General features: G+C 37.2%; 2 protein-coding genes across 6 annotated transcripts; both read right to left on the bottom strand.

Annotated features, from left to right (window-relative positions):
• Positions 1-989: 989 nt before the first annotated feature.
• Positions 990-4,228, bottom strand: LOC142542124 (uncharacterized). Of its 5 annotated transcripts, none has more exons than XM_075648577.1 (2): positions 4,090-4,228; positions 990-3,633 (listed from the first exon to the last, which is right to left on the bottom strand). In XM_075648577.1, the coding sequence occupies exon 2, from the start codon at positions 3,576-3,578 to the stop codon at positions 1,158-1,160; it is 2,421 nt and encodes an 806-aa protein (XP_075504692.1). In that variant the 5' UTR covers positions 3,579-3,633; positions 4,090-4,228; the 3' UTR covers positions 990-1,157. The 5 variants fall into 5 exon arrangements, with proteins under 5 accessions (XP_075504692.1, XP_075504691.1, XP_075504694.1 ...); XM_075648576.1 differs by having other exon boundaries at positions 990-3,858; positions 4,090-4,186; XM_075648579.1 differs by having other exon boundaries at positions 990-3,623; positions 4,090-4,186.
• Positions 4,229-5,256: 1,028 nt separating this feature from the next.
• LOC142541368 (uncharacterized) lies at positions 5,257-6,438 on the bottom strand. Its single transcript, XM_075647907.1, has 2 exons — positions 6,213-6,438; positions 5,257-5,858 (listed from the first exon to the last, which is right to left on the bottom strand). The coding sequence occupies exons 1-2, from the start codon at positions 6,342-6,344 to the stop codon at positions 5,457-5,459; spliced, it is 534 nt and encodes a 177-aa protein (XP_075504022.1). The 5' UTR covers positions 6,345-6,438; the 3' UTR covers positions 5,257-5,456.
• Between the last annotated feature and the right edge of the window lie 5,640 nt (positions 6,439-12,078).

Below are 12,078 nucleotides of genomic sequence, written 5' to 3'. Positions count from 1 at the left end.
AGCTCAAACATTCAAGAGTTCGACTCGACTCAACTCGATTACATCCCTAGTGGCAAGCTTACCAACACTCTGGTTCTTGTTTCTCCACACGAGTCAATTGCATTTTACCACCATAAAAAACGTAGCGTAGCAACTGGCGTGTTTTCTTACATTGAGTTTAGAACAAAAATGGCTGGCTGGCTGGCTGTCTGCGCTCGACAGACATCACCTCCATCTCATTTCCAAATGATCTTTTTTCTTGCCAAAACACAGCTGATTTAGCATTAAAATGGATTCCATCTACAAGTCATGAATCGCACCTAGATAGAGTCTTAGGCTAAGTCGCTTCCATTCGCAACACAGTCTATTAGAGCCGTTTGGCTCAAACAAAGTTGACAGAAACAAATGGTTATCCAAGTTTTTCAATGAAGAAGTATCTACTCGCTATACATACACTACCATCTGAATATTTGGCACATGTTGTATAATTCACGAGACATTTCACCCAAGACATGCGGCAAATGCCCTGACTGATCCTTTTCCTGCCCAAACCATGCATGCACACACCAAGCTCGGCCCCGCAGTCCTAATAGCCAGAAGAGGGCCAAATTCGATAGTACTAATAAAAAAATTTCCAATCGGAAAAGAAAAAAAAGAAAGAAAAATTAAACAATAAGTTCAATTCAGACATACAGATGACACTCGAACTGAGAATTAACACAGTTCGGTGCTCTAAGGGCATTACACAACCTAACTATAAATCAACCCTGCGGAAATTAAAGACCTACAGACCAGTTGAAAAGTGAAAAACATGGATACTCATTTTTGGGTTGTGGCCTTGTGAGTTGGTTTTGGTGACGGATTAATCTGCTCGACGATTGTGGCCTTGTGCTGTCCTGGAGCGATGATTCATGAAGGGAAAATCCAGCCTTTCATACATTTCACACTTTTCATACAAGCACCCCCCCCGTAATTTCCTACAATCTTGAGGCACCTTCGAACAATTCCCAGAAAAATAGCAAACGCTCTACTTCAACAACATTTGAATTTCAAGAATACCCTGTCAACCATTTCTCTACATAGATTTGTGTCCTAATCCATGTCCATATGCTGGTTAACAGGGTATTCTCAGTGCATCCAGATATGAAAAAGTTTCTCCCTTTTGATCTGATGACCCTCTAAGAGTTATCCATGTGTCCATTTTCATGATGATTTAATTCACCCGTCGAGAGAAGTTTAATTCCCTTAATTTGAGAAACTCCTCCATCAACCATGTTGGTGTCGGCATTTCCATCACAATCAACTTCCTTCACAGACTCAATGTCTTTGTCACTCTCCAGAAAGTTGATTCCCTCAATTTCTGACAACGCTTGAAGAATTTCTAATGGAATAGATGCAGGATCTAGCTCACGGCAACCCTTTAGAACCTTTGCTCCTTCTTTACCGGTGAGCAAATTGGACGGCACTTGATGAGAAAACCGAGACATTTCTTCCATAGGAATTCTACGTATTTTATTTGGGTCAAAATGCTGATGGAAAACGGCTTTAAAGCCAGAGATTTTAACAAGGGGAACTACAATTACACCGTATTCCTCAACATAGTCTTGAAGTATTTCCACCATGTCGTATTTGTGTATTACTTCATCTTCAGTGAGCTCATTCCAATCAGAGGACCAATTTCTGTACAAAGCCCAAATGTCACCTCTTTGAGGAAATATTTGAACAGTCTCAGAAGTGCATTTTACAAATCGGACTTTGTGTGAGAAACAGTCCAACGAGGTACAGATGTCAAGTCTGCTAGTTCTAAATTCCCCACATGTTCTAGAAAAGCCATTAATAAACCAATTTACATGGCCTAGTCCATCGTTGGTCATAGAATTTAGCCAACTCAGCCTAATCTTGAATGGATTTAGAGATATCACACTGTGAATCATGGTATAATGTCTCGGCATTCCATCATCATCATCATACACGGCCCATACCTGGTTGTCTCTGAAACATTGCACTGTCCTGTCTTTGTCAAAACCATGAAAATCTGGATCAGGAACATTCACCAACATTCGCTCGACGTGTTCCGCAGAAGGACCTGAAGTACTACAACACAGTTTATTCAAAGGGACTCGACTGTTAGTCTCAACTGGCTTACATAACTTAGTAACACGCGTACAACTACCATTGTTTGTGTTTGACGTGCCATTTTCTTGGGTATTTTCATGAACCTCCACTGCTACTGGATTCATCGTGTTATATGGCACGTGTTCAATTAGTTTCTTAAGTATTTCCTCGCGACCCTTCTCCATTAGCAAATGGTTGCTTGTATGTTTCTTCAAGGTATCCTGTTTGACAGCAGAGAAACCTGTGACCCGAATGGTTCCAGTTTCACAGATCCCATGTTTTGTAGTCTCCGTGCTATTACCAAAGCTGTCAACACCTTTTCTCCTCTTCACAGCATCAGAACGGCCAGAGATTTCAGCACCCACTGGTCTTTTTGATGCAAGATTCTTTCCTCGCAATGTCTCCCCCCCTCTTGTGGCAGCCTGTGCTTTCTGCCTTTCCTTCTTAACTTTCTCATAAGCTTGCTTAACCATATTTGCCGCTTGAACCGCAGTAGCAGAACCTGTTGACTCAGAGAATGGAGCCCACCGGAAGTTACTATGATTGGATTCGTTATTGTGACTGAAACCTGGAGTTCCTGTATGAGATGTGGCTGAGTTGTTTCGCAGGGCATTACTTCCCTGATAGCTTGTATTTTTCCATAGCTTAGAATTCGCAGTCTGAGATGATGATCTCTTGGAGCATCGGCTAGATGGAGGCTCGATTTCAATAGCAAAGTAGGCCTCGTGGCAATTGGGGCAAAGAAGATGGTGGTTCAGATACACTCTGAGATATTCATATTGCATCCTACATCGATCACAGACAGTCCAAAACGTGTGACGCTCCTTGAGAAATGGGGGAGGAGCAGAAGAGAGGTTCCTCTTGACAGTATTATTACCCTTTGTAACCCCATCTCTGCTATGAAAATCATCCTTCGGAACCCCATTCCTGTTACTAGAATAATCCTTAGGAATCCGTTTCGTCTTATTAGAATTGCAATTTGGACCCCTTGACTGCGAAGCTACAGTTTTTGCAAACTTGTAGAACCCATTTTGCATTGGCGTTGAAGGATCTGCCTTCATAGACCGATTTCTTTGCTGGAATGCCACACCATACCTCCTATCATATGCTATTCTCTTGGACTTATCTGAAAGTAAATTCCAGGCTTGCGAGACAAGTTGAAATGCCCCTTCAGCCCCAATGAATCTATTTTTGTCAGGATGGAGGAGGAGAGCAAGTTTTCTATACTGTTTTCTTATGGTCTCATCATCAGCGAAAGGATTCACATCGAGCACACCATACCAGTCACATTCTTCTTGTATTTTCTTCTCTTCAGCGCAAAGATAGATCTCAAGAGTAATCAACATTTGGGAAATTCCGTCAAGTTCAGGATATAAATTCCTAGCCTTCAAAGCAAATTTTTTTGCCCCCTTAATGTCCTTTGCTACAAACTTCCTCTCAGCAATTTCTTTCGCTCTCACAGCCTCATCTCTGTTGCACTCCATTGACACTTGGATTCTCTCTACCTCCACCCTCCTTGTATCATGACACTAAACGGCACTTGAAACAAAACACACTCATCATCAGAATTCCAAAAAAAAAAAGGAAGAAGAAAACAGATCCTACATTCTATCTTCAAATAGAACATAGGAGAATGTAAATTAACCAAGCTAGAGAACAAATAAGAACAGCCAAGAAATGCACAATCAGCACTTTTCATCAAGTCATCAAATAATTCCAAGATATAACAATGCCAAGATCTCAAAATTACTTGTGAAAAGAGAACTGCAACAAAATAAGAAAATGTCATTTAAAATCCAGTAACGCTAACTTGCCACTGCAAACAAGTGAATGAAAAAATATTACAAGCACCAAAAGCTGAAGAACTGGAGCGTAACTCTAGAACAACATAGCAATTAAAAGCTTAGGAAATCACATTTAAATCCCGGAAACAAGCCCTTAATCAGATGATTGGGCATCATCAAAACACAAACCGTGTGATAGAGAGATGGATACCTTAAACGAGAAAAATGCCTCAGACCAAACCGACCCTATGGAGCAGGAGGAGGAGGACGAAAATTTGATTATTGTGATTTCGTCCCCGCGAATCCCATATTGGATTTTAGGGAATAAATTTATGTGGGTCCCACACGAAAAAAAGAATTATTTGTTTTTTAAAATTTAAACAATTGACGAATTCCTTTTTGAAACCAGGGATAGCAATGGGTAGGGTATGGATCGGATTTCATATATCCATCATCATACTCATTTATTAAATTCATCCTCATACCCATCGGGTATTGAATTTCATCCACATCTCCATACCCATCGGATTATCGGATACTCATACCCTACCCAAATACCCTATTATCATATACAATTGAATTTTTTCAAATTTAAATTGTTTCATCGAAGTTATGAATATTTAAAAAATTATTTAAATGAACAATAAGAAAAATTATTAATGATAAAAATTTGCAAAATAAACTTTATAGAAAAAATAACAAAATATTAAAAATAGTCCAAGTTAAAAAAAAAAAACCAAAACCAAAACTAATAAAAAAACAAAGTCACGTACATTCCAAAATCCCAAAATTAATTGGTTAAAAAAATCCTAAAATGAATTGAAAATATGCAAACAAAAAAGGAATACAATGAACCATAATCAAGAAATAAAGTATTTTTCAATTTTTGAAGTCAAACATGAAATAAACTTACCAGTGGAGAAGATGAGAAATTGAATGAAAAATAGAAAAGTGGGAAAACATTGAAACGTAAAAGTGAAAGTGAAAGGGAAGAGAAAAGAAAAGGTACCGATTTGCTTGGATTTGAGAAGATGAATCTTTAATATAAATAAATATAATTACTATATATATACATATATAAATTTAAACGGGTATTCGGGTCGGGTGTGAGTCGGATTATATCAAACCCGCCTCCATACCCGAACCCGAAAATCCCCATACCCGATTACCCAATTATTTAATCGGGTCTAAAAATCCATCCATACCCTCTTCTATTCGGGTCGGGTATCGGATCCTCCAACGGGTTCGGAAGAAATTGTCATCCCTATTTGAAACTGAGTTTTCATTTATTCAATCTGTTTAAGTTTTATTACAATTCGATAAAGTCCTAATCTTTCAAGGTCACATTTTATAAATCAAATGTGGTTTTCTTTTTCTGAAAGTGATACAATTGCATCGCCGCAGTAGTAGCATATATCTTGATAGAGGATGTCTCCAACAACTCGGTATGGTATTTATCTTGATAGAGGAGGTCTGTTAATCCTTCAACATTGACTTTAAGCTCTCGTAATACAAGGTAATAAGAAAGAAAGAAAGAAAGAAAGAAAGAAAGAAAGATCCAATCTTGCCATATGATTCCTACTCTTCTTCGCTGGTATCGAAACCAGGCAATTCCAACTGGGGAAGCTCCGGAATAGATGGAGACTCAAAAGAAACTTTGTCCTTGATAGAGGACACCTGTTTCATCACTTGTTGAACATTCACATTCACTTTAGGCTGGCCATTGAAAAATCTTTTCGCAATACCTCCCAGGGATTCGAGAGGACTGGACAATACATGTTTGATTTTCAAAATGAGGGAGACTTCTGATAGCTGCCAGGTAAGGGTTACCAGAATCATGGCTGAGAGAAGGCCGTGTGTAATCAAGTTCTGCCTCTTTACCTTGTTCAATTCTTCCACGATTTCGTCACAGCTATGAGTATTAACATGTCCAGGAGACGGAGATTCGGATTCATCAGGCTCGCAGTTTTCTTGTTCCAACTGTCAGTCAATTCGCAAAGATTGTAAGTAAAACCTTCCCAATCAATCAAATATAAAGAGTATGTAATGCATTGCAGCTCTAGCCAAGAAATGAAGATAGACAGGAATTATTTTCCTTCCAAGAATTTAAATTTATCAATTCACCAATAACTAATAATGTATGTAAAACCCTAATAATTCTTCTACCCTGGTGAATAATTAAAAAAAAAATCAAAAAACTATGAGTTAGCTCAAGTGGTGGGAACAGGGGTACTCAAATAAGAAGAATCATACAGAGGAATTGAAACCAAAACAAAAAAAAAAAGAAAGCTTCTTTATAAGTAAATAATCGCGGGTGGATGGATGGATGGATACCTGAGTACGTAGGTCGGAGAGCAAAGTCCGCCGATGGACAGAGGTTCCATTTGCATACCCATCTTCTTCTTCCTCCACCAGCAGTTGATTAATGGCTTCCTGTATCACCTTCAAATTTTGCTGCGACTCCATTTCACATCGACCCGCCGTGAAAATAAGTGGTACAGGTGGTGAATCTTTGTTTTAACAAAAGGATTTATATCAAAAGACAATTTTTGCTGTATTAAAATTCAACTTAAAATTAAAACTCATTCCTAGGATAAAAGCTGAACTCAAAACTCTAATTATACGAAAAACTTAACTTAAATATAAAAACTCAACCCAAACTTTAACAAAATAAAAAACTCTACTTAAACTCAACCCAAATATAAAAACTCAACTAAAAACGAAAAAGTCAACTCAAACTCGATCCATAAATGAAAATCAGACTCAAACTCTATTTAGTGTTGAAAATCTCGATCCCGTGATAAAAACTCGACTCAGATATAAAAAATAAAACCAAATTCCACTCAAATAAAAAACTCGACCCAAACTCAATTCAATCTCGACCCAATGATAAAAAAATTAGACTTAAAATCGATCTAGTGATGAAACTCTACCCAGTTATAATTCAACTCAATATAAAAACTCAACTCAAACTCCATCCAAATGAAAAACTCAACTCAAACTCGACCCAATGATGACTAAAACTTGATCTAGTGATGAAAAATCAACCCAGTGATAAAAACTCGACATTTTGATGAAAAATTAGACCCAAAATCGATTCAATGAAAAAAATTAGACTCAAACTCGACTCCAGAATTCTTATGGGTTTTATGTATAAATGTTGATGAATTAACTTGATGGTAAGATGAGTTCCTGCAAAATTATACATGGGTTTGAGTCTCAACCATTTCAATAATTTGATATCAATTTTTTTTTTTTTTTTTAAAAATAAGAGTGAAAAAACTAAAATATACTTAAATTCACTCATTTTACTCAATTAAAAAAAAACAACTTTACAATAAATCCCCATCTCCATACTCAACTTTCTCTTTACTCCTCGTCCTCTCAAATCTTTGTTTTAACTCCCCAATTTTTTAAAATTTCCCAAATTACTCTCAGTTTTCATAATTATGGTACGTGTCATTGTTATACCTATCGAGCATATTCTTAAAAGTATATAGTCTCAAGACACGCGGCTACGCAAGGTTTCCAGCATATTACCATGTTCCGATGATTATTTTTTTTATAAATGACTCATCATGCTTTCGTATAATAAATTGAACAGTTTACCTCTTTGACCAGAGTACCGTCGGGTTATATCAACCGGGTTTTATAGTATGCTCCTCACAGCCTAACCACACAGTCGCAACAGATGGTTCCTGACGCAGGTTCCTTCAACGGCACCTAACACAACCCTATTCCATTTCCTACCTCAAGGTGTATAGTAAAGTTATTCAATTTGAAAATAATACATGAGAGGACAAAAACCTTGGTCTTTTTATTCAAACATACAAACTATTAATACATAGTAACCTCCTGTATAAGATGAGGAAGTTGTTTAGCTACTTATAGTAGTCGAAGTTAAAACAAACATAAACTAGAAAGAGAAAATATTACGATTTTTGAAAGAAAATGAAGAGGTTGAATGATGCATTCATCTTCCTTCTGTCTTGGTATTTTTAGAAGTTATTTGCGGATATGAATTTCGGACTTCAAAACTTGTCTTAGCTTTTCTTTAATGCCTTCCAGCTGTGTTTGACATTATCTCTTGAGTGGGTTGAGTGACTAGTTGAATGGTCCCTCCACTTTTTCTTGAATTGTTTTTTTTCTAGATCATTAATCTAGAAATAGCTTGTTCTTCCATCTTTATCTCCTGGCATAACCAGTAGATATGTGTTTGAATCATATCAGCTGAAATCTCATTCCCTGCTTCTTTTAACAGTTTGTATAAATATTTGAAGATTATCAGCTGCTTTCTTATCGCATTAATCCGTCTTTTGGAAATTTTGAAATATGTAGAATATATTTTCTTTAGTTCCAAACTTCATTTTAATTCTTGTGTGATTTTTTTGTTCTCATTTACTCTGTATTTATAGTTGTATTTGGGTCCAAGTCTTTTAGTTAGTGAGCAAATTACGTGCATAATTGCTTTTGAAACGTTTACTACTAAAATACTGCTTGAAATTTTTTTTTTTGCAAGCTAATTTTGAAAATGTTCATACACATGCATGCGAATGAAAACAATCCACCATGCGTATTAAAAAGTTATTCAATCACTGAATAAAAATAACTACAGTTAAATAAATCCTAACTATCATCAAATTCCTAGACTAATGTTTGAAAAGAACTCAAACGCAACAATCAAAGCCTATTGTATCATCAACGTATACAAAAATATAAAATGTATTTAAAAAAAACAATGTTCATCAATGATCCATAAACATATAGTGCGGAAAAATGCAAGGTCCTCGGATCCACGTTCACTTACCCAGCTCCGCCTACTCAGTCTTCAGCGCCTCCAGTCTCCACATCATCATGTTCACTTGTATCATTCACACCTAGTAAGTCTAAAAAATCAACACACCTGAATCGTTATAACAAGTATATATACATAACATGCAACTGTGAAAAGTACTGTAATTAACATACATTTCATGATATTAAAAGTATGAACTTAAACATAGCATGTCAAGGCATAACGTATCCAAAACGTATCTCATCATATCAACATATACGTGTTCATTTTTTTTATTTGAATTCAGATCATTAGTTGTGACTCTTGTATCAGCTCTAGTCAATAGATCCATCTACATATAACACGGTACCCGACGACGGGGACATCAGGGACAATATTACCCATCCACTGAGCCTTGGCCTTACATGTTTGTGTTCGTGTTCGTATGAGTCACAACCAACTCCCATTCTTCAAAACATATCATCATATTCATCACTTATAAAAAGCATGCATATACGTAAATTTTCTTCAAGCCAAGCATGCAACGTATATTCGTATTTTCATAAAATTTCATGTTGATAATATCATATACATTTTAAACATGCAATTTTCTTGTTCAGGGCGCTGCTACGACCGCTAACTCGACCTGCGTGCAAAATGACCATTTCGCCACTGAAAACCCTAATTGACCATTTTACCCTCAGACCTCAAAATTTCGACCCGATGCAAACAAAAATTATTAGAACACCTCAAAACATAATTATAATCATCTCATAGACGTAACCTCGAGCCCATTTTGTAAATTCTACGATTCATTTTAAAATTTGGACCGGGATCTCGGTTTTAACCTGAATCAACCCGAGGCTTAACCAAATTTTTATCACAACTTAACACACACCCTAGCAGCCCCTAAACAACACAAATCCAACCCCTATGAACCCCCAACGCTCGGCTGCTCCTCGCTGGACGTTGGTGCACTCCAAAAACCCTAGTCGATCTTAGCCCTCACCACCTCCGCCCTGACCTGACCAGCTACCCTCGGCACACGCTCGAACCCTGCCTGGACAGAACTAACTTGGCTTTGAGGTCTCATGCACGCAACCTTGCTCGATTTCACCTGAAGTACCCTCAAATGTGCGTCTCCTAGCCCTTATGACTTTCGAACCTAACCTAGACCAAGACAGCCACGCTCCAACCCATATGGAGCATGGCTCGGACCCTTCATGGTCTGAACCACATCCCTACTCGACCCTTTCATGGCCACCTCTCCCCCTTTGCCCGATCTCACCCTAGCTTCCCTCAACAAAGCAAGACTTGATCGCTCCTTGCCTAACTGTGACCCGACGTGCACTCAACCACTTTATCATTCTAGATGTCTACGTGTTTAGCTCTTTGGGACAAATATCTAGCAGCCCTTGCATGAAGCCATGGGAAAACGTGAGTTATATGTAAAACGGTATGCATATTTCATGACAAACATTTCAAAAACGATGAAACATAATAGTTCTAATAATTTCTCATGCATAAATACACAAATCAACATAAAATGATGTGAATGATGAGAAAAACGAGATTTTGGACGTGCCTTTGCGTTTATACGCTCAAAATCTTAGAGACGTTCGCGTAGAACTTGCACCGGAGAGGCAGGGAATGATTTCTTTGCAAACTTGGGAGAATATTCGAAGGAAGCTGCTGTGTTTTTCGAAAATTTCTGTTGTTGCTTCAAGGGGTCGGGCGGCCGAAGTGTAGGGAGATTAGGTTAGGGTTTTGGTGTAGGGTTTTAATAAAATAAGTATTGTTAATGGGCTCTTTAATTAAAAATAAAGAGATTAAAAGGATTTTAGGCCCATTAAGCAATAAAATAATCCAATTAAGCCCAAAAACGGTCAAGAAAAATTTATCGTTTAGGTATTTTTTTAAAATATTGCCCGAACCCTCAAAAAGTCTCATGACTCGCTAAATTTTGCGTACCGATTTAAAATATGACCCGGCGATTAAAAATACCCACCCAGGCCCATTTTCGAAAATCTAACTTAATTACACCGTACAATAAATAATTAAAAAATAATTATTTAATAAAAATATTTTCCCTTAATTATCCCCGATTTCCGTTTCTCGTTCAAGCGCGAAAAATTACTAGAAGCCCTTATGTATGAAACTTTAATAAATCATGAAATAAAACATATATCTATGAAATAATAATGCATTTAATGCCTTAAAATAATTAAACACATATTTTAGTAAAACCCAATATTGGATGCAGTTAGATTACGTCGTTCGAATTTTATAGGCCTTACACATTTGTCGGGGAACCTTTATCTTTTGTTATACCCAAGGAAAAGTGATTGTGGTCACATGTCCACTTGTTTTTGTCGGAGAATCTTAAACTTTTGGTATCCCCGAGGAAAACGTGGTTGTGGTCCTTCACCACTTGGTCATGTCTCTGCAAGATGCTTCATGTCTGACCGAGGTCTAAAGCCCTTGCCAAATTTCGGCTTCTTTTTATTGGGCATTCTGGGCAGATATGTTCTGACCATCTTCCCACATGAGCCATGTTGCAGAATTTTCGACGAGTTTCTTTATTCAGCGGCAGCTTGCTATTTCATAAACGATTTCTTTTCTTTTCAAATAAATTTTCTACAAAACTTATTGTTTTTTATGTCATAGTATTTGACATGAAAGATCCGTTTAACGAATTATGATAAAATTTAAATGAAAACTTGACTTTGTCCATCTCGGCCAGACAAACCCATAGACCCCATGCTCTTCTGGTGGAAATTTCAACTTCAGTTATTGAAGCAACAATGAGTGTTTCTTCTATCCGAGGATCCTTGATGAATTTTTGAACATTAATATCTGGCCTCCTTAACTTGATGAAATAAAAGGCTTCGTGAGAGTCTTTCCTGCTGGTTCTGGTGTTGTACTAAAGAAGTATAGCTCCAGAATATCTCCTCTGGTCAAATAGCCATTATTTGCCCATGTTTCATGAACCGCTTCCTGAATCCATTTAGGTAGTCCTGAAATTTCGGGGAAGCTAAGTGATGTGTATAAACCGAGGCAAGAGCCCCGAATTCATATCAGGCTTTTACTTCCTTTGGATATGAATTTTGTTTTATCCATACCCTAAGATATTTTCCTGAAACATCAATCCTAATTGTGGCAGGATTAATTCCTACTCATGTTTTTAATTTCTCTCACATTTGTTGATTAACCTAAAATGAAGAAATTATAGCTTCATTAGTATCAACTTTAGAATTTCTCTTGTCTGTATTAGGTCTAAGGTTGATCTTTCCCTCTTCGATCCCCGAAGTGAAAGGTTGACTTGAAGGCTCGAGATATGAATATGAAGTTTCAATTTTTGTTTTAGCCGATTCATCTGGAGATAATCCCGACTTAACAATTGTGCTAGGGGTATTTGAATCCCCT

Source organism: Primulina tabacum, chromosome 4 (genome assembly GCF_025594145.1).
Source record: "Primulina tabacum isolate GXHZ01 chromosome 4, ASM2559414v2, whole genome shotgun sequence".
In the NCBI taxonomy this organism is placed as follows: Eukaryota; Viridiplantae; Streptophyta; class Magnoliopsida; order Lamiales; family Gesneriaceae; genus Primulina; species Primulina tabacum.
This window is presented reverse-complemented; position numbering and strand designations above follow the sequence as displayed.

Bases quoted from the DNA above. Each gene is read 5' to 3' on its own strand.
- LOC142542124 (XM_075648577.1), bottom strand. From the start codon at position 3,578: ATGGAGTGCAACAGAGATGAGGCTGTGAGAGCGAAAGAAATTGCTGAG.
- LOC142541368 (XM_075647907.1), bottom strand. From the start codon at position 6,344: ATGGAGTCGCAGCAAAATTTGAAGGTGATACAGGAAGCCATTAATCAA. The intron at 5,859-6,212 runs GTATCCATCCAT...ATTGACTGACAG, and splicing joins TCTCCGACCTACGTACTCAG to TTGGAACAAGAAAACTGCGA.